We start from the raw sequence: 22,383 nt of genomic DNA on the forward strand, positions 1-22,383 counted from the left end.
TGTGTTTCTCGGCCGCTCACCATTTATTGGTGGCGGGATTCTTATCTTCCTGCCGTCAGTCAATGGGATTTCCCATTGTAACTACCCCACGCCGCCATGAAACCCACTGAGGGGATTGCTGCCGGCAGGAAAATTGTATCACAATGACTGGAGAATTCCGATCAATGATTTTGACAGCTGAGATTCCCAATTGATCTTTTAAGTGTGCATGTCCAGAAACATGCCCGAGTGTGCGTTGTTTGTGTGTGAAGATGCATCCTGTTTTTCTATTAGGAAAGCAAGAAATTATTGTACTATTTCATTTGAACTATGGAAAAAAAACAGCCAGCAATCAAATTGTTTATGTTGGTTTATGTTTGCAGGGAGTATTTTTGAGTTGTACAACACTGAGACAAATTATTAGTACTAATAGATGGAATTCAGGTGATGAACAGATCATTTAAGAAGAGATTGGTTTAAATATGTTCTCTCCAATGTATAGACATATATAAGATGCCAGATCTGACCTGGTGACAACAGTGCAGTTATATGTGTTTAAATCTGTTCCTTTTCCTCTAAAAGGCTCGGCACCACTCAAAGCCAGTTATTTTTTTAAATTATCAAATAATATTTGTGGTTACAAAAACTTAGTTGGCCTTTATTTAAAGAAGGCCACTGAAGGTATTTTTTGTTGTTGAAACCAATGCTTACATCAATGCCTGCCATGATGCTGCTGCAACTTACTGTTGGCACTGTTACTTATAAACACCAAAAGCCATCAGTTTACAGTGGAGCATTTCAGCAGTTCAAATAAAACATACAAATTTTTCATAAGTAACTTTCGGTATTGAGATCTCTCTGCAAAGTTACATAGTATTAACAACACAGAAATGGGCTATTTGATAACCTGCAGGTGTCTATATTCACAAATGAGATTCCTCCCATCCTTCATTAATCCCATCGACATAATCTATTCCATTCTCCCGCATCTGTCTTTTTTTAGTTTCTTGTATGCATCTATGCTGATCGCCTCAATTACTCCTTGTGGTGAGTTCCACATCGAACCAGTTTCTGATAGAGGTTCTTCTGAATTCCCTATTGGATTTATTAATGATTGTCTTATTTATAGCTGCTAGTTATGGTCACCCTTGGAAGTGATATCCCCATACATCATATCAAACACTTTCAAATATTAAAGACTTATCTTTTCTAGCCTGTTCAGATTTTCCTGATGGGTATAACATCTTAGTTTTATAGCCTCTATATTCCAATAAATCTTTTATGTATCACATCCAGTGCCAATATATCCTCTGCATAGTCTGGAAATCAGAAGTTCTTAATTAATTTTTTAACATTCTAGTTGCTGGTCCATTGTTGGATGTGTAGACTGTTGCGTAATAAAACAACTGTGGGATGAAGCGCGAACTACAGCAGCTTGAAATTAGGAACTGAAGGGCGGCACGATGGTGCAGTGGTTAGCATTGCTGCCTCACGGTGCGGAGGACCTGGGTTCGATCCGGCCCCGGGTCACTGGCCGTGTGGAATTTGCACATTCTCCCCATGTTTGCTTGAGTCTCAACCCCATAACCCAAAGATGTGCAGGTTAGATGGATTGGCCATGCTAAATTGACCCTTAATTTGGAAAAAAAAAAAAATTGGTGCTCTAAATTTAAAAAAAATATAGAAATTATGGACTGGATTCTCCGGTCCCCCAGCCGTGGTTTCCCGGCGGCACACCATTCACTGGCAGTGGAATTCTTTACTCCCACCACTTGTCAATGGGATTTTCCATTGAAATTATCCCCACACCACTGGGAAACCCAGGTGTGGGGGTGCACAGCTGCCGGCAACAGAGAATTCCAGCTTGCATTTCAATTGAGATAAAATTTTCAAGCAGAGTTTTAAAAGAAAGCTGTGTAGTATTAAACTAAATCCAGAAGGATAAATAATATTCACATTAAGACTAGTTGAGAATTTTGTGTTCAATTCCATTATACTTTGTTTTGTTTAGTAATATGATCTTTAAAATCCAGGCTTGATTTCTATCTCGAAATGTTGCTGCAAACATATTGTCTGTGACCTTGCTGTCAGCCTAAATCCACAAGTACAGCAGGAGGCAGTCATGCTGAACTCCTTTGCACTCATTAGTGAGTGGATTAACTATTAGTATACTCATGGATTGCCAAGAAGTTTCTTATGCTTATGATGTTCATCATTTTAAAAGCTGTTTGCTTTGCGATTTTGAATGGAGGTGCATTTTACCTATATTTATGGTGCTAGCTGAGATGTTGCAAAAACTGCTGAGGCTAGGAAAATATTCATAACTCTTAAGTTCATTTCAAGATAATATTTTGTTGTGTTTATTCTGCTGTGATGCGAGGAAAAACAAAGATTGTTTTAAGTAATTTATATTTGTATTGGTAAATATAATAATAATAATTGCTTATTGTCATAAGTAGGCTTCAGTGAAGTTATTGTGAAAAGCCCCGAGTCACCACATTCCGGCGCCTGTTCGGGGAGGCCGGCACAGGAATTGAACCTGCGCTACTGGCCTTGTTCTGCATTACAAGCCAGCTGTTTAACCCATTGTGCTAAACCAGCCCCTGTTAGAAATAAGATAGTTTTAGATGTGTTTAATTTAATGCTTCAGTGCCTGGAAGGGTAAAACTAATAGTATTAAGATGTTTATATGTGTGGGGGTTGGTACAGTTCCAACTGTGTCTTGAATGTGCTTAGAGAGGGCTATGGTATGAAGAATAAATAGATGCAAGTCATTGCTTAGCATCAGGAGGCCACCTTTGTTTTAACTGGAAGAAAAATCAGTTGGAGCTAAGTCACTGAGGAGCGAGCAACTCTTTCTTCGCTTGGGTAGAAGAGTAAGGCACCCTCGTTCAAGTGATCTTACACAGAGACATCCAGACTGTCATCATCCTCGAGGCTTCGGCGTCCCCTGGGAGGATGTATCCTGTTTCTTATTCCTGATGTCCTGATATCCTTTTTGCAAAGGTTTACGCTGCTAGACCATGCCTGCCGTTTATTGGCTAATCCTGGTGTTCCCTCTTTCTGGGATTTCCTTTCTTCATCAGGATAGGTGAAATGCTGATACAGACTCCGATTTGTGATGTTTAATTTTAGCGGGTTTCCCTTATTGTGTTGGGGGGGGTGGGGAAAGAGTTCTAACCCTTCCCAGGACACCTCTTGACGGGCATCTTGGCAATTCTTCTTCTCCTTGTTGGTGGTGCTTCCTCGGTGGAGGGTGGTTTAAGTTTTCCAGTGTTTTTTTTAAATTTAGAATACCCAATTCATTTTTTCCAATTAAGGGGCAATTTAGTGTGGCCAATCCACCTACCATGCACATCTTTGGGTTGTGGGGGAGAAACCCACGCAAACAGGGGGAAATGTGCAAACTCCACACGGATAGTGACCCAGAACCAGGATTGAACCTGGGATCTCGTCGCCTCGGGGCAGCAGTGCTAACCACTGCGCCACCGCACTGCCCGAGTTTTCCAGTGTTGGCAGGACCTGAGTGGTGCCTCTGATTTGGTTGGAGAGGAATGAGGTTTGTTGCGTAGTGAGTCTTGGCATTGTGTAAGCATCCTTGATTTACTGACTTCTGCATACAGCAGTGTACACTGCCAAGCCACGTCTTGTACTGAGGGTGGTATCCTGTTTTTCCCTGTTAGGTTTTGAATGTGCAGCTTTCTCTTTTTTGTTATCTGGAGTTAGGCCTCTACCATAGCGCCACATGCTCATTGCTGTATCCTGTTATCCTGAGATTCCGTGCTCTTTGTAGTATCTTTTTATCCCATCACTTTCAGCGGGAAGGGAGACGCTGACCACAATGATTGCAATCTGAACCAATTGTATGAATATTTGCTGGTCTTTGTATAAATATGTGGAATAATAGCCACTCTGTACTGTACTTGAATTTTTGCATCTTGTGTTATATGATCCAAAGATCTATAGAGGGACAGGTAGCATTGAGGAAGCAAGGGGGCTGCAGAAGGATTTGGACAGGCTAGGAGAGTGGGTAATGAAGTGGCAGATGAAAAACAATGTGGAAAAGTGTGAGGTTATGCACTTGGGAAGGAGGAATTTAGGCATAGACTCATTTTCTAAATGGGGAAATGCTTAGGAAATCAGAAGCGCAAAGGAACTTAGGAATACTTGTACACTATTCTCTTCAGGTTAATGTGCAGGTTCAGTCGGCAGTTAGGAAGGCAAATGCAATGTTAACATTCATGTCAAGAGGGCTAGAATACAAGACCAGGGATGGACTTCTGAGGCTGTATAAGGCTCTGGTCAGACCCCGTTTGGAGTATTGTGAGCATTTTTGGGCTCCGTGTCTATGGAAAGATGTGCTGGCCTTGGAAAGGGTCCAGAGGAGGTTCACAAGAATGGTCCCTGGAATGAACAGCTTGTCGTATGAGGATTGGTTGAGGACTCTGGGTCTGTACTCGTTGGAGTTTAGAAGGTTTTTCCAAGAGTGGGGGTGTCAATTACAAGGCGTCACGATTTCAAGGTGAGAGAGGGAAAGTTTAAGGGAGATGTGCGTGGAAAGTCTTTTACGCCGAGGGTGGTGGGTGCCTGGAACGCTTTGCCAGCGGAGGTGGTAGAGGCTGGCACGATAGCATCATTTAAGATGCATCGAGACAGATATATGAACGGGCGGGGATCAGAAGGAAGTAGATCCTTGGAAAATAGGTGACAGGTTTAGATAAAGGACCTGGATCGGCGCAGGCTTGGAGGGCCGAAGGGCCTGTTCCTGTGCTGTAATTTTCTTTGTTCTTTGTTCTATATCCCGCACACGTTCTCTAGAATAGCAAATAAAACCAGTAACTACCATGAATTCATAGCCTCCATAACCCAGGAACACCTAGAGCAACTTCCATGCACGAGCGAAAATATTTAACCCCTAATAGGTCATATGATACAAGGGATGAAAAGTGAAGCTGTTTTGTAGATTAATTTCTTTATTTTGCAATTCAATTTGGAAATTTTGGTTGCAACATGTAATTGAAAGAAATGTACAATTGGAACAAAATGGAGGGAATTAGATCCTCTTTCCCCACCCCTACAAACAAATCAAACTGGAGGGGGTGCAGGGGAGGGGTGTTAAAATCAGTGACAACGTGAAACCTGACTTCATACGTGAAGGTTGGTGATTAGAATATACCAATGAGACTTGATTCCTCAAATTCTGGGAACAATGAGCTGTGGGCCGAGTTTCTCAGGGTTTAGGAAAACTGATAGCAAGAGGAGCACATGCTTCCCTCTGCAAATCATCGACCATGATTTCACCCTCCTCCTATAACTCCCGAGCCCCTGCAATCTCTCCTTTTCCCTGCTCTTTTCTCTGTCTTTCTCTCCCCTCCAAGCGTCTTCATGTTACCTAACCTTTACTTCTTTCTCCACCATACCTGGATCTTCTCAGATTGCCAGAAACCATTCCCAGTGGCCTTTTGCTTTGGCCTACTAATGCTGATGTATCGCCAGACAAGCGAGCGAGTTTAAAAAAAAAAGTGAATGTTGTCTTGCCTTAAAATTTACAGGACCTATGTGTTCCCAGCACTTAGCAGTTCCCACCTGCAAACATGTGCCCCTACTCCCTCCCTCCCATAAATATCAAGGTCTAAGCATCTGGCTAGAATTATTTTTGCCACATTAATTATTCAAATTGTAAGCAGCATTTTTTTCAACTCATGAAATGTCTCAAACAACAGCAGTGGGACGTTTATTAAGATATCTAAGAAATTAATGAAGTAAAATAGTTCCAGGAACTTGTACAGCAAAACTGTCAAGAGTACATACCTCTTTTTTTTATCATTGATTTTTATTGGGTTTTTGAACAAATTATATTTACCGTTATGTACACCGAATAAGATATATATATATAAAGGACACGCAAACATACCAATAAAAAAGTAATAATAAAAAAGAAATAAACTAAAGTAACTGGTAAGGTATTATGCGCCTGCTCAACAGCAGCAACTCTGTACAATTTGCAAAATTATTTACAACACAAAAGTAGGCATCTGTTAGTGTGTGTGGAGGGGGGGGGGGGGGGGCAGACTGGGGAGGTAGATATGCATTTGGGTGACGGAGAAACAATTACCGAGGGCAATGCTCGAATGGGTCCGGTGCTGGTGTTGTCACTTGCTTCTCCCGGGCGGAATTAGCTGCTGTTGTCGTCTCACGCTCACCTCCGCTTCAGCCGTTCCTTCCCCCCCCCCCCTGTGGTTCGCCTTCCCTCTTAGGTTTAGCTGTCGTCATCCCCCGGTCTATCTCTCCCTCTCATGCTTTGGCTACTTTCCCCTGATTCTTGGCTACCTGGCTATTCTTCTGCTTATTCGTTGGCCACAAACGGGTCCCGGAACAATTGGGTAAATGACTCCCACGTTCTGTGGAACCGTCATCTGACCCTCAGATGCCGAATTTGATTTTCTCCATCTGAGAGGACGGACAGCCAGTCTGCAGCTCTGGGCGGTGCTGCTGACCGCCAGGCGAACAGGATTCTACGGCGGGTGATCAGGGAGCCAAAGGCAAGGGCGTCCGCCCTCCTCCCCAGAAATAGATCTGGCTGGTCTGAAAGCCCGAAGACCGCCACTTTCGGGAATGGCTCCACCCTCATCCCCACCACTTTGGACATTGCCTCGAAGAAGGCTTTCCAGTACCCCGCAGGTCTGGGGCAAAACCAGAACATGTGGTTGGCTGGGCCTCCTTGGCACCGTTCACATCTATCCTTCACCTCCGGAAAAAACCTACTCATACGAGTTCTTGTTAAGTGGGCCCTATGTACCACTTTGAGTTGCGCCAGACTGAGCTTTGCGCACGTGGAGGTGGAGTTGACCCTTTGCAGTGCTTCGCTCCAGAGTCCCCACCCTATTTCAATCCCCAGGTCGTCCTCCCATTTCTTTCATGTTGCGTCCAGTACGGTTTAGGCCCTTTCTACCAGTCGGTCATACATGTCGCTACAGTTCCCTTTATCTAGGATGCTTGCGTCCAGTAACTGTTCCAGTAATGTCTGACGTGGCGGTTGTGGATACGTCCTTGTCTCCTTTAGTAGGATGTTTTTGAGTTGCAGGTACCTCAGCTCGTTCCCCCTGACTAGCTGGAATTTCTCTGTCAGTTCGTCCATTTTTGCGACCCTGCCTCCGTGATTGGTCCCTGACTGTTAGTGTCCCTCCGCCCTGTCCCCACTTTTTAAAGGTGGCGTCAGTCAGTGCTGGTGTGAAAATATGGTTGTTGCAGATGGGAGCTTTGTCCGATGTTTTGGTCAGGCCAAATTGCTGCCGTAGTTGGTTCCAGGACTGGAGGATGGCTATCACCACCGGGCTGCTGGAGTGTTTTTTGGGTGGGTGTGGTGAGATAACCACTGTAGTTATGTGTACTGCAGTAGGGGGATGTATGCCTGTACCTGTAATACAGGTTCCTCCGGTCAGCCCCTGCCGGCTAGCTCCGCCCACAGGGAGCTTGTGTATAAATATGTATGAGAGCTGCTCAGACCCTCAGTCTACAGTTGCGGATGGAGGGACAACATCGTACAGCAATAAAGCCTCTATTGTACTAGTCTCTCGGCTTTGAGTATAATTGTTAGCGCCACAATTTATTGCTGTATGATTTCCCAGTCACCATGGACATCAGAGTCAAGCCTGACCGTCTGCAGCTGGATCCACATTCGCCTCACGCCAGAAAAGACTTTGATCACTGGCTCGCAGTCTTAGAGGCCTACATCTCTTCAGCACACCCTCCCCCGACGGAGGCTCAGAAAAAGTAACTCCTGTACTCCAGACTTAGCTCCAGCGTCTTTCCGCTCATTCGAGATGCGACCGACTACACCGCAGCTATGGAACTGCTCAAGGAGAATTATGCACCATCGACGAACACCCTGTTTGCGAGGCATCAACTTTCTACTCGCGTCCAGCAGCCGGGTGAGTCGATTGAGGACTTCTGGAGGGCCCTTATACCTCTGGTACGAGACTGCGACTGCCGGGCCCTCACAGCCGCGGAACATTCGGACTTACTCATGCGCGATGCCTTCGTTACAGGCATTGCATCGGACCCCATCCGGCAACGACTGCTGGAAGGGGTCGCCCCAGACCTCGCGGCCGCAAAGGCCCTGGCGCTCTCCATGACGGCCGCCTCCCGTAGTGCGCACACTTACTCCGCTAGCCACTCGGCCCACCCGTCCTACCCCTCGTGGACCCCGCAAACGACTCCCCAGGCCCATCCGTCCCACCCCTCGTGGACCCCGCAAACGGCCCCCCCAGCAGCCGCCCCCGCGCACTATGCCTGCGCTGCCCGCCGCACCGCACCCCCTGGGGGTCCCCACTGTTACTTCTGCGGCCAACAGAAGCACCCTCGCCAACGCTGCCCGGCCCGCACAGCGACCTGCAAAGCTTGTGGAAAGAAAGGCCACTTTGCAGCGGTGTGTCAGTCCCGGACGGTCGCCGCTATCGCGCCGCCGGTCCCCACGCCTCAGCCGCTCCCTCAGGTGCCGATCCCATGCCCACACCCCTTCCTGCACCAACCCCAGCGCCCCCCTATTCGTCCCCATCAGGTCCATCCCTCATCCCCCTGCCCACCCTGGAGGACATGGAAGATTTCGGCTTGCTCTCGGAGTCATCCCGCCAGCAGCCAGCACCAACACCGCCAGCACCTGCACCATCGGGGCCATCACCGCCTGTGCCGACGTCACCACCACAGCTACGCCGATCACAGCGGAACGTCCGACCACCGATTCGGCTCAACCTGTAACCTGCTAACCGGATGGACTCTTGATTTTCCTTGTTGGACCCTCTTGTAAATAGCATCCTTTGTATTACAGTTACATGTCACCCCCGCCGGACTCATTTTTTACAGGGGGTGAATGTGGTGAGATAACCACTGTAGTTATGTGTATTGCAGTAGGGGGATGTATGCCTGTACCTGTAATACAGGTTCCTCCGGTCAGCCCCTGCCGGCTAGCTCCGCCCACAGGGAGCTTGTGTATAAATATGTATGAGAGCTGCTCAGACCCTCAGTCTACAGTTGCGGATGGAGGGACAACATCGTACAGCAATAAAGCCTCTATTGTACTAGTCTCTCGGCTTTGAGTATAATTGTTAGCGCCACAGTGGGGATGGGAGTGCTGCCGTGGCGAGGGCCCGGAGGGAGGTCCCCTTGCAGGAGGCCTCTTCTGCGCACACCCACTCGGCTTCTGGCTCCTTGATCCATCCCCTTATTCGCTCAACCGTCACCGCCCAGTGGTAAATTGTAGGTTTGGGAGGGCTCCCCCATCCCCCCACCACCACCACATTCTAATGCCATGATTAGTTTGTCTAGTGCTTTGAAAATGTCCTTGGGGATGTAGATCGGGATGGATCTAAGTAGGAAGAGGTACCTGGGCAGCACGTTCGTTTTAATCGTCTGGACGACTCTCCCCGAGAGGGAGAGTGGGAGTGTGTTCCATCTTTGCAGGCCCTTTTTTACTTCCTCTGCCAGACTGGTGAGGTTTCATTTGTGGATCTCTTTCCAGTTATGGGCAATTTGGAGCCCCAGGTGCGGAATTTGTGTTGGGCTTGTTCAAACAGCAGTCCCGTTAGTGCTGCCCCCCCCCCCCCACCCCCCCACCCTTTGTTGGTATACCGGGAAGATCTTGCTTTTGCTCAGTTGAGTTTGTAGCCCGAGAAGGCGCCAAACTCTTTCAGGAGCATGAGATTCAGTCCATGCTGCTTTGTGGGTCAGAAATGTAGAGGAGCAGGTCATCTGCATAGAGTGAGACTCCGTGCTCTCTGCCGTCCTTTTGGATCCCCCTCCAGCTTTTTGCTGCTCTGAGAGTTTTAGAGAGTTGTGTAGGAGTTTTACCCAGGAGGTGAACCCTGTTCCAAGCCTGAACCACTCCAGCACCTCAGGTATTTCCATTCGACCCTGTCGAAGGCCTTTTCTGCTTCTAGGGGAACGATCACCTCTGGTGTTCTCTCCCCAGATGGGGGTATTATCATGTTTAGCAAGCGCCTGATGTTCGAGGTTAGCTGTCTACATTTGACAAAATCCGTCTGGTCCTCTGCGACCACTTCTGGTACGCAGTCTTCTTGCCTTTTGGCCAGTATTTTGGCATCTGCGTTCAGCAGTGAGATGGGTCTGTATGACCCACATTCCGTTGGGTCTGAGGCCTGTGCTAACGTAGGTGGCAGTGTGCCCCTCGCTAGCGGGTCTGTTAACATCTCCCACAGGTGCGGGGCCAGTGCTGTCGCAAATTTTTTGTAGAAGGCCACCGGGAGTGTTTTCATTGTCAACTGCAACTAATTTATTGCTTTTAATATGAATTTGTGCTTCACAACCGGTGATAGGGGCTGGTTTAGCACAGGGCTAAAGAGCTGGCTTTTAAAGCTGACCAAGGCAGGCCAGCAGCACGGTTCAATTCCCGTACCAGCCTCCTCGAACAGGCGCCGGAATGTGGCGATGAGGGACTTTTCACAGTAACTTAGTTTGAAGCCTACTTGTGACAAGCGATTTTTTTCATTTGAGGATATTGTGCCAACCCATTATAGACACAACACAATTGTACTACTAATTTTCTGGAACTTTTAAAATCTATAATCTTGTGTATGATTTTCTGATAATTCTTTAAGTTTGAGAGAGCATGACTCGCGATTTTTGGGGTTGGGGTGGAGCCGGGAGTGCAGGAGGCGAAAGAGGCCGGTGTGCTGGCCTTTGCGTCCCTAGTAGCCCGGCGAAGGATCTTGCTACAATGGAAGGATGCGAGGCCCCCAAGCGTGGAGACCTGGATCAATGACATGGCGGGTTTCATTAAGCTAGAGAAGGTCAAATTCGCCCTGAGAGGGTCGGTACAAGGGTTCTTTAGGCGGTGGCAGCCTTTTCTCGACTTTCTGGCTCAACGATAGGGTACGGGGACAGCAGCAGCAGCAACCCGGGGAGGGAAAAGGGGAGGGAAAAGGGGAGGGAAAAGGGGGGGGGGCCGACAATGACTATGTTTGTTTATTTAATTTTAATATTTTTTAAGTTCTTTTGTTGTTCATTAGGGTTGGGGGGGTGGGGGGATGTGATACATGCGCCGATACGGTCTGGGGGTGTCACAGTTATTATGGGTTATTTTGTTGCATTTCATTGTTTGTCGTTATGTTTTATATTTTCTGTAAAAAATTCCAATAAAAATTATATAAAAAATAAAAAAAGTTTGAGAGAGCATGATTGCACAGTACCAATAGTGAGAGAGTGATTCACTCTATTTCTCCCACACAGTTCAGTTCCTATTTTCCGCTGAGCTGGTAGGAAGCTGTCTAGCAGAGGTCAGCCACCTTCCTCTGGACCATAGCCAACTTGGAGAGTGATATTGGTAGCAGACTTTGGGAAGGTCACCTGCCTTCTTGGCTGCATATAATTTTCAGCTTGTTTATAGGAACGATAAAATGGCAGCTGAAAAATTGGACCACAGAATTTAAGAGGCATTAGAAAATGATTGTAATGGTGACTGTATTTTGGAGAATTGGTGCAGGGTCGGGTTGTCACCAGGTTCATTTACATATTGAAGCCAATGAGCTATACATAACCAAGTGCTTTGATCTAATGTTAGAGATCAAACACTCTCTTCAGACACAATTCGAGTTCAGAAGGAGAACGTTTTATTCAATGAGCCTAAAGTGCTGATTGTTGCTACATCGTCCAAAGAATGCCTGGAATCACGGCCCAGGAGTAATGCCTGGTCTAGGAAGAATTCTGAGAAGAAATGAGACAAATGAACTCGCAAAACCTAATTGTGGTGGAAGAGCAAGTTCAAAAGCAGGTTGTCAAGCAGAGTGCTACAAATTTCCTGACTATCACTTTAACTACAGTATCTAATTTGTTAAGTTTTCCCAGGGATATTATCTTATTGTTTATTTTTTGAAAGTGAAGCTATATAAATCATTGTACGATCGTTGAAAAGGAGTTACCAAATGAGTTTTAAATGATGATAAATTTCAGAAAACATTGATAAGCCTTGGTTGTCGGAAATCTGAAATAGAATCAAAGAACTTGGGAAACACTGTGTAAGGCAGCATCTTTGCAGAGAGAAACTGACTTACCTTTTGAGATTGATAACCTTTTGAAAGTTATTTTAAATAACTTTGTCCTAACTGTATGATATCAACCTTCAGTGGACACACAAATTTTTGCTATGAGTGCAAAAATTTTGAGGACATCTGCATAACCCTATTTTGAGAGTCTACATTGTTATTTTAGCAATTTAATGCAGACCAGCTGTCGAGTGTATTCGCAGACATCTTCAACACCTCACCTCTCTGCTCTGAGGTTCCTGCCTCCTTCACGAAGACCACCATGATACCAGTACCAAAGAAGAACAAGATAGCGTGCCTCAACGACTACCAACCAGTGGCCATGACGTCTGTCATCATGAAATGTTTTGAGCGGCTAGTCATGAGACGGATCAACGCCAGCCTCCCAGACGGTCAATAAACAACTGAACACCCTGACAACAAGGACACCTATGTCAGACTACTGTTCTAAGCTACAGCTCCGCATTCAATACCATTATCCCGACAAGACTAATAAACAAACTCTGCAATCTTGGACTTGACCCCGCCCTGTGCAGCTGGATCCTTGACTTCTTCACCAACAGGCCTCAAATTGTCAGGATAGGTAACAGCACCCCCTCCACAATCGTCCTCAACACCAGGGCCCCGCAAGGCTGTGTGCTCAGTCCTCTACTGTGTTCCGTATACACATACGACTGTGTGGCACGATTTAACTCCACTCAATCTATAAGTTTGCGGATGACACGACTGTAGTGAGTCGTATCTCAAACAATGACTAATCAGACTACAGAAACAAGATAGGTCACTTGGTTGCATGGTGCACCGAAACAACCCCTCTCTAAATGTCAGCAAAACCAAGGAACTGGTCATTGACTTCAGGAAGTGCAATACGACACGCCCCCATCTATATAAATAGCTCCAAAGTGGAGATTTTCGATAGTTATAAGTTCCTGGGGGATCATCATCTCAACAGTCTGTCCTGGTCCACTCGTGTCAAGAAAGCCTAACAACGTCTCTACTTCCTACGGAAGCTAAAGAAATTCGGCATGACTGCATCGACTCTCACAAACCTCCGCAGATGTGCCATAGAGAGCATCCTATCTGGCTGCATCACAGCCTGGTATGGGAAGTGCTTGGTCCAAGATCGCAAGAAACTGCACAATGTGCTGAACTCAGCCCAACACATCACACAAGTTTGCCACCCTCCCATTGATTCTGTCTACCTCGGGAATTCAGACCGCATTGTCAGTGACCCCTCACACTGAGGCTTTGCCCTCCTCTTCCAGACCCTTCCGTCAGGCGGAACTATACTTTTCACTGTACCTCGGTACATGTGACAAATCTAAATCTAAAATTTATGTACTGTGCTCCTCCTTCATTGAGCATGGGGATATTTGAGGAGCCTCCTTCTCCAGTGAGTTGGTTAATTGTCCACCACCAGTAACAGCTGGATGTGGCAGAACTGCAGAACTTATATCTGATCTGTTGGTTGTGGAATCTCTTAGCTCTGTCTATTACTTATTGCTTGTCAATTTGACATGCACATAGTCCTATTTTGGAGCTTCACCAGGTTGACACCTCATTTTTAAGTATGCCTGGTGTTGCTCCTTGCATGCCCTCCTGTACTCCTCATTGGGCCAAGGTTGATCCCCTGGCTTGGTGGCCATGGTAGGTGGGGGGATATCCCAGGCCATGACCTTACAGATTGTGGTTGAGTGCAATTTTGCTGCTGATGATGATTCACAGCGCCTCATGGATGGCCGGTTTTGAGCTGCTAGATCTGCTTTCAGTTGATCCCATTTACCGCACAACACGATAGTGGGTATCCTCAATTTGAAGACAGGACTTCATCTCCACAAATGCTGTGCGGTGGTCACTTTTAGAGATGCTATCATGGACAGATGCATCTGCAGTAGGTAGGTTGGTAAGGATGTGATCAAGTATGTTTTTGACTCTTGGTGGTTCCCTCACCACGTGCTGTTATGTCCTTTAGGACCCAGCCAGCTGAGTCGTGATAGTATTACTGAGCCACTCTTGGTGGTGGGCATTGAAATCCCCCACCCAAGAGTATATTTGCAACCTAGTTTAGTGTTCAACATGGAGGAGTACTGATTCATCAGCTAAGGTGGTTGTTATGTGGTAATCAGCAGGAGGTTTCCATGCCCATGTTTAACCTGGTGTCAAGAGATTTCATGGGATACAGAGGTGATGTTTAGGACTCCCTGGGCAGCTTCCTCCTCACTGTATGGCACTCTGTTTTCACTTCTGCTAGGTCTGTATGTCAGTGGCACAGGATGTACTCAGGAATGGTGAAGGTGTCTGGGTCATTTACTGTAAGGTTCGATTCCCTGATTATGACAAGTCTGTTGCAACAAACTGTTGCATGGCGCAAACTAGAACAAGCTCCAAGATGTTCATAAGGAGGACTTTGCAGGGTTGACAGGGCTGGGTTTGCTCTTGTCGTTTTGGTGCGGAGGTCAATCCCGGGTGGTCCATCCGGTTTAATTCCTTTTGTAGCAGTTGAGTGTAATTCAGTGTCCAACATTGCTGTGAGTCTTCCCTAAAGGGCATTGAGTTATTATGACAATCGACAATGGTTTTATGGTTATCCTAATATTTTATTGAGTTTTTAAATTCCACCAACTGCCATGGGATTTGAATCTGGGTCCCCGGAGCATTACCCTCGATCTCTGGATTACTAGTTAAGCGGAAATACCACTGCGTCAACATGTCCCCTAAGACTAAGGCCTGCATCATGTTCTTGCATAGTACAACTCCATGTTATTGATGATGATTTTGCAGGGTTGTCTTGTAGAGAGTTGCTACATACAATGTTGGAAGACCTCCTTGTCAGTGGAGACCCATAGGGCATATGGAGGAAACTATAATCTGCCTACCTGAAATACAAATCTGGTGAGGTTCAAAGATTCTTCATCCAATGGGATTTGCTGAAGAGTTCCCATGCTCCCAATAGGATAGTAGCGTTTGTTGATATTCTGCCTATTGAATCTTGAGTATGTGGTGGAGGTGTATGTGATGGAATTTCTCCAGTTCTTATATGTGCTGTTGATATACAGTACAGATTTCACGCAGCATAGGACTGTGGCAACGACAACTTGGACGTTTGGTCAGAAACGACACTCGGACTTTTGACCTGCAGAGGTCTTTGTTGACAAACACTCATTGCTGTAGTTTGTAGAGAGCTGATGGCCACACCTGGGGCGGGATTCTCCGACCCCCCGCCGGATCGGAGAATCGCCGGGGGCCGGCGTCAATCCCGGCCCTGCCGTGTCTCGAATTCTCCTCCACCAGAGATTCGGCAGGGGCGGGAATCGCGCCGGTCGGCAGGCCCCCCCTCCGGCGATTCTCCGGCCCACAATGGGCCGCAGTCCTGCCGCTGTCAACCCTCTCCCGCCGGCGTGGATCAAACCACCTACCTTACCGGCGGGAACAGGCGGCGTGTGCGGGGGTCCGGGGGGGGGGGGGGGGGCGGGGGACGATCTGGCCCCGAGGGGGGAGTGGCCTGGCCCGCGATCGGGGCCCACCGATCGGCCGGCGGGCCTGTGTCGTGGGGGCACTCTTTTCTTTCCGCCTTCGCCATGGGCTTCACCATGGCGGAGGTGACCCCCTCCCCTGTGCATGCGCGGGGATGACGTCAGCAGCCGCTGACGCTCCGGCGCATGCGCAGACTTACGCTGGCTGGCGAAGTCCCTTCGGCCCCAGCTGGCGTGGCGCCAAAGGCCGTCCACGCCAGCCGGCAGAGCGGGCCTAGCCCCTCAAGGTGAGGCCTTGGCCCCTAAAAGGTGCGGTGACTTCCGCACCTTTTGGGCGGCCCGACACCGGAGTGGTTCACGCCACTCCATCACGCCGGGACTCCCCACCCCGCCGGGTAGGGGAGAATTCCGGCCCTGATCCTTCAGACAAAAAGAAGATGCATGTAAGTATAGGGTTCCATATAAAGTAGAGAAATTTAAATTAAACTAAAACTTAAAAAGTAGCACATGATAAAGTTGATAATACTGAAAACATTAGGAAAGCACTAGTGACTGATCATGCAAGTGACATACAAATTTAGTTTGAGAAGATATTGGTAATAGAAAGAATGGGAGTGTATATGGAATTTAAAGATGCTGAATGGTGTGGAGTAACTGAAATGCCCAACTTCTAAAACCTAATTCCTTGAAAGTGTGATTGCATTTTGGATTTCACCAATAGTAACATAGGAGCACAAGGGCATAAGAGTTTATGCAATGTTTGTGCAGGCACTGATTAGGTTATTGGGTAAACACTGTGCAGTTTCTGGTTCCTTATGGGCACTAAAGCCTTAACAGACAGATGAAACCAGGAATGAAAAACTGTAGTTGTGAGGTAAAGCTCAAGGTATAGAGACTATATTCACTGGAGTAGAGGATGTTGAGCAGAAACTAATGGAGGTTGTAAAAATGAGCAATGGTGCTGATAAGCTAACTTAATTAGGGGATCAAGGGTTATGGGGAAAAGGCAGCAGAATGGGGAGAAAAATATCAGCCATGATTGAATAGCGGAGCCAGACTCGATGGGCTGAGTCACCTAATTCTGCTCCTATGTCTTATGGTCTTAAAGAAAAACCTTCTTTCCTGATTGGAGTGCCGTCTACAAAGGCAGCATCAATTTAGAATTACCACAGAGTGAGGAGAAATTATGAGAAATTTCTTGAAAGGTAGAATGATTTACCACAGGACGTAGTTGAAGCAGAGATCATTTTACAGAGGAGGAAGCAAGAAATCTTTGATGGAACAGATATGTAGTTGGAAGCTCATCTTGGGATCAGATAGGACATGAAGGTTGTGAACTTTCTCATTCAGATTCAGACAGTGACCAGGGAGAAGGAATGTTGTTTGTGTTGGGGATTGAATAGATACATAGCCAAATGGTACAATATTATGTCCTGTCACAGCTCATTCTGGTCTTGAATGCGCAAAATATATGTCCCAAGTCGCAGACGATACTACTAAAATGCATTGGTCTTACAGAACTCCAGGGGCCGAATTCTCCGCTCCCGGGAAAAATCGGGAAACTCAGCCGAGTTCACGACGGCCTCGGAGGCCGCTCCTCTCACCGTATTCACCCCCACCTGGGGGGCTAGGAGTGGCGCTCCATTATTCTCGGCGGCCAGGCCTTGACGCTTGCGTCAAGGCGGTGCGCCGAGAATGACGCGACGGCGGCGCCTATGTGACGTCAGCTACGCATGCGCGGGTTGGCCGGCTCCAACCCGCGCATGCGCGGCTGACGTCACGACGGTCGACGGCTCAAACACGTGCATGCGCAGTGGCCGTCTTCCCCTCCGCTGCCCCGCAAGATATGGCAGCTTGATCTTGCGGGGCGGCGGAGGGGAAAGAGTGCGTCGCTTTGAGACGCCGGCCCGATGATCGGTGGGCACCGATCGCGGGCCAGTCCCCTCCCGAGCACGGCCGTGGTGCTCACTCCCCTCTCCGCCCCCCACAAGCTTCAAACGGGCCTTTGGCGCCCATGTTCACGACGGCAGCGACCAGGTGTGGTTGTCGCCGTCGTGAGCCGGTCGCGAATGGCAGGCCGCTCGGCCCATCCGGGCCGGAGAATCGCCGTGAAAAACGGCGAGCGGCGATTCTTCCCAGCGGGGGGTGGGAGAATCGCGGGGGGGGGGGGGGGGGGGGGCAGGGGGGTGTGAAATGAGTCGCACGGCCCTCCCGCGATTTTCCCACCCGGCGTGGGGAGCGGAGAATCGCGCCCCAGATCTTTAATTGCTCTCTGACTACTTGCCAATAGAGCACTTTAGGAGCGCATCACTACATATTGTGCACACATGGACATCAAAATGGACTTTTAAGTTAGCCACATTGCTGCATATTTTAACATTTTCCAGAGATGAAAGTAACTCTGCTTCAGTGTAAAATTTGCATCCAGTTTTGCTTTGCATGTTCTCCTGTTTGATTAGTATTAAGTAGTCATTTCATGCTGTTCCTAAAATAACTATAGGTAGAAATTGTGTAATTTGTGAAATGATTCAAATTCACAAACGAGTATTAGGTTTAAGGATACAGCAAAAGCAATCTTCGAAAAGACAATGCCAGTAAGATGATACACATGATAAAATGTTCCTCAGGGAGTTGACATAGGACTAATGACATTTGAGGGGGTATTGAGGGATATGTTTAGGTATTTGGGGATTCGGGTAGCGAGGGAATTGACGGGACTCCATAAGTGGAACTTAATGAAGCTGGTGGAGGAAGCCAGGTAGGATCTTAAGAGGTAGGATACACTGCACTTGACATTGGTGGGGCGGGTCCAAGTGGTGAAAACCAACATTCTGCCGAGGTTCTTGTTTATTTTTTAGGCTCTCCCGATTTTTATACCAAAGGCCTTCTTTCGGAAATTGAACACAATCATTTTGGACTTTGTATGGGCAGGGAAGGTGCCGAGGGTGGGGGGGATTCTTGTAATGGATCTAGTTTGAGGGCTATGGTGACTGCAGCATTGCCAATAGCTTCGAGTAGGTATTCAAGGGGCCCGGTGGCGCAGTCCATGGTGAAGATATGGAATCAGTTGAGGAGTCATTTTAGGGTGAAAGGGATGTTGGTGTTAACGCCGCTGTGCAAGAATCATTGGTTTGAGCTGGGGGGGGGGGGGGGGGGTGGATTATGTATTTGACAGGAGGTGGAGGAAAGTGGGGCTGGCTAAGGTGAAGGATCTATATTTGGAGGAAGGGTTTGCCAGTCTGGAGGAGCTAAGGGAGAGGGTAGAGGTGCCGAATTGGAGTGAGTTCAGGTAGCTGCAGGTTAGTGACTTTGCGCGATAGGTCTGGAGGGGGTACCCTAGGTTGCCGGGATACACCCTGCTGGAGCAACTGCAGATTCAGGAAGGGGAAGGAAGAATTGGGGATTTATACAAGTGGCTGGGAGAGCAGCGAGGCAAGCGGGCGGTGAAGATCAAGGGGAAATGGGAAGAGGATTTGGGAGGGGAGATTAATTGGGGAGTATGGAGTGAGGCATTCCGTAAACAGGACCTCCTCCTGTGCAAGAATGAGCCTGATACAGGTTAAAATGGTGCATATGACTCTGGCGAGGATGAGTGGGTTCTTTCAAGGGGTAGCAGATGAGTGTGAGAGGTGTGGGCGGGGGCCAGCGAATCACGTGCAAATACTTTAGGGTTGCGAAAAATTGAGAAGATTCTGGGCGGGAGTGTTCGCGGTCTTAGCCAGGATAGTGGAGGAGGAGATGGACCCGGACCCTTTACTGGCGATATTTGGGGTTTCAGAGAAGCCGGAGCTCATGGAAAGGAAGCAGGCCGTTGTCGTGGCCTTCGCCTCCCTGATTGCACGGCGGCGAATTTTACTGGAGTGGCGGTCGGCATCGTCACCGGAGGTTGCGGCATGTTTGGGTGACCTGTACGACTTCCTGTTGGGGGATGTTTGAGGAGCTGTTCGTCGCAGGGGGGAGAGGGGTAGGGTGATAAAGGGGAACAAATTTGTACAGTCTGTAGAGTTGATTGCTGGGAAGTATGTTTCCTGGGTGTTTATTTGTTGCAACCTGTTTTGATACATGTCTGTAACAAAATACATTTTTTTAAAATTCGTACTGTGAAAGGAATAGACATTAACAGCGCACAATATACAGCTGCAAAATGATATTCAAAATGATTTGATCCCTTACTGAGGAACTGAATATTTTTGCATCTAATCTGCTCGAAGCATACCTGAGTTGGTCACAGTATTTGACACATTTAGAATAAATCTTCTTATGGTCAACTCCCCAATGTACTTAAACCCCCAATATTAGATTAAATTTGTGATAACAGAATGTTTTCATTTCTCAAACTTACCAGTATTATTAAGTGAGATTGCTCTCTGGTTGAATTGCAGATAAACTTGTAGCTTTGTTGCCTTCCACCCCCTCATTAGGAACTAGCTAAAGAGTAATCAAACTCACTTAACCTGAGAAGGTTGTTGCGGGCAAAATTATGGGAAGACGGACTGTTTCATTTATTTCCAAGTTTGTACCTAACTTAATGATTCACTTTGAATTTTACTGAAATTTATGTAGCGCTTCCTAATAGGTGCTTAATGGATTCCTTTTCATATTTATTAGGTTTGAAGATAATTCGCTGCTGTAACCACTGTGACATCGTTGGAACTATCAAAGGAGAAAAGAAATTTAAAGGAGCGCACTGGCACTGCTACCGCTGTCGAAACGGTTTCAATAGGCGTGATGAAGCTATTAAACATTACAAGACTCATTTCCGTAATCCACATACCACTTTCCAAATTCAAATTACACAGGTGAGTACAGTATGATCTCATTGCTCAAAAAGCCAGTGAAAACTTGGACAAATGTTTTTTTTGATACCAGCACAAATAGTTAAGTACATTTCAAATACGTGTCAACATTGGCTCATTTGGTCCACTCTTGCTTCTCAGCCACAAAGTCAATGATTCAAAATCCTCTCCACTCCACAGACTTGAACACACAATTTAGGCTGACGTTGCAATGCAATATTGAAGGTGTATTGCTCTACTGGGATGTGTTGTCTTTCAGACTAGACTTTATACTCTTTTGGCTGAACATAAAACACTTCTTGGCATGATTCAAAGAAGAACAGGTGAGCTCTCCTGCTCACTGCCAAAAATACATTATTCAATCATACATCTCATGGCTGCCATGTTTCCCCAGTGCATTTCAAATATATTTATTGGCTGTCAAATGCTTGCAAATATCTCAAGGACATGAAAGGTGCAAATTAAAGTTATTTTCTTTCCATTATTAAATTGCGATTTTTGATTATATAGTCCCCAAAATCAATAGTAATACAATTGTGTCAATTAGTGCCTTCAATCACTGACTTTACTGGAGTTTATAGGGTCAGCAGTAGGATAGCAAATATAGGTTGTTCTGGCAGGCACCATGGCCACATTGTCAGTGCCTGCTATGCAGCTCTTATCCACTTTTGGCAGGACTGGTAGTGCAGAGCACCAGTTTCTTCCTGAGCCAGTGAAGCAATTGACAGGATCCCAGGAAATTCACCTGAGGATAGACTCAGAGAGACACTGGAAATGTAAGTAAAAACACCGCTCACCTCCCTCATCCTTGCTCTCCATCCCCACTGCCCTCCTGGGACCTAACTGCAGTTGCTGCCGGAATCCCAGCCATCTGACATGTTCATGGCCAAAATCTGCCGAACTACCTCGGGTCTGTCCAGTTTGTCACTTGCAATCAAATGAGGCCTGGATATCAAAATCACAGCCGTCTGTTCGTAGGGGGCTGACTCCATTCATGGGTCGACCAGTTGAAAATTCAATTGTAGACTATAATGTGTAATTGTACCCTATAATGCGTATTTTGAATCTGCTGACTCTTGGTTTTGTTTGTAAGGCTTGGATCTGCAGGTGAAGAGCAATTTTTTTAAAGCAATTTCCGGGGGATTTCTTTTAATTTGCCTATTGTTATGTGTAAGCCTTGTTACTTGATGAATCTGAAACCACACCCAAAACTGCAGACAGAATTATATCAATCTTCTATATGTAGAATTAAAGTATATAGATTAATTTCAGTTTACACAGTGGTTTTACAGTATCCCCACTTCTGATATTTTGCCTTTGTTTTGAAATTTTTGAGAAACGGTGTACATTTTTAAACAGTTTCACAGTAAATGTTTTTTTAAAATTTAATGTGCCCAATTCTTTTTCCAATTAAGCGGCAATTTAGTATGGTCAATCTACCTACCCTGCACATCTTTGGGTTCTGGGTGTGAAACCCAATCGGGCACGGTGAGAACGTGCAAACTCCATCCGTCAATGACCCGGGGCCCGAATCAAACTCAGGTCCTCAGCGCCGTGAGACAGCAGTGCTAACCACTGCGCCATGGTGCCACCCTATTTCGCAATAAATGTTGTGGGAAAATTACATATTTTAATTATCACAATATCCAGTAGGCAAAACCCTAAAGAAGAAAACTTCCACAAAAGTTGAGTCTAATAATTCATCCATTCAAACATTGAATTTCATCCTTTAATTGAGCCTAGATGCAATCATAGTTGCAGCATATATTTGTGTAATTCTCCTTGAATATACAACCATATAGTCTTCGATTGATGGAGGCAGAGCAGGAAGGTGAAGGGGTGGAACAAGGCATTTGGATGGAGCAAAAGCATAACTGTTAGCTGATTTATAGAGGCTTTTAAGGCAGAGAGGGAAGTGTCAACATGAAGAGGCTGATGGCAGACGTTAGAGGGCATGGGGACAAGGTCACATGAAGGACATGATGAAATCTGTCATACTGCTGTATGTTTTGCTGCGCTAATTGAGATTTTGAATTGTTTCAAACTGCTGCTGCTATAATATAGTCAACACATTTGTTA

At 46.6% G+C, this 22,383-nt stretch overlaps 1 protein-coding gene across 8 annotated transcripts in view; it reads left to right on the forward strand.

Annotated features, from left to right (window-relative positions):
* Window positions 1–22,383, forward strand: part of zgc:193801 (uncharacterized protein LOC564476 homolog) — a 98,237-nt gene that overhangs the window by 45,558 nt on the left and 30,296 nt on the right. For all 8 annotated transcript variants that reach the window (XM_038782771.1, XM_038782616.1, XM_038782226.1 and 5 more), the window contains one exon: window positions 20,117–20,307. In XM_038782771.1, coding sequence (XP_038638699.1) covers window positions 20,117–20,307 — 191 coding nt within the window. The remainder of the gene's footprint in view (window positions 1–20,116; window positions 20,308–22,383) is intronic.

The sequence above is a fragment of the Scyliorhinus canicula genome, chromosome 1 (assembly GCF_902713615.1).
Source record: "Scyliorhinus canicula chromosome 1, sScyCan1.1, whole genome shotgun sequence".
Lineage (NCBI taxonomy): Eukaryota > Metazoa > Chordata > Chondrichthyes > Carcharhiniformes > Scyliorhinidae > Scyliorhinus > Scyliorhinus canicula.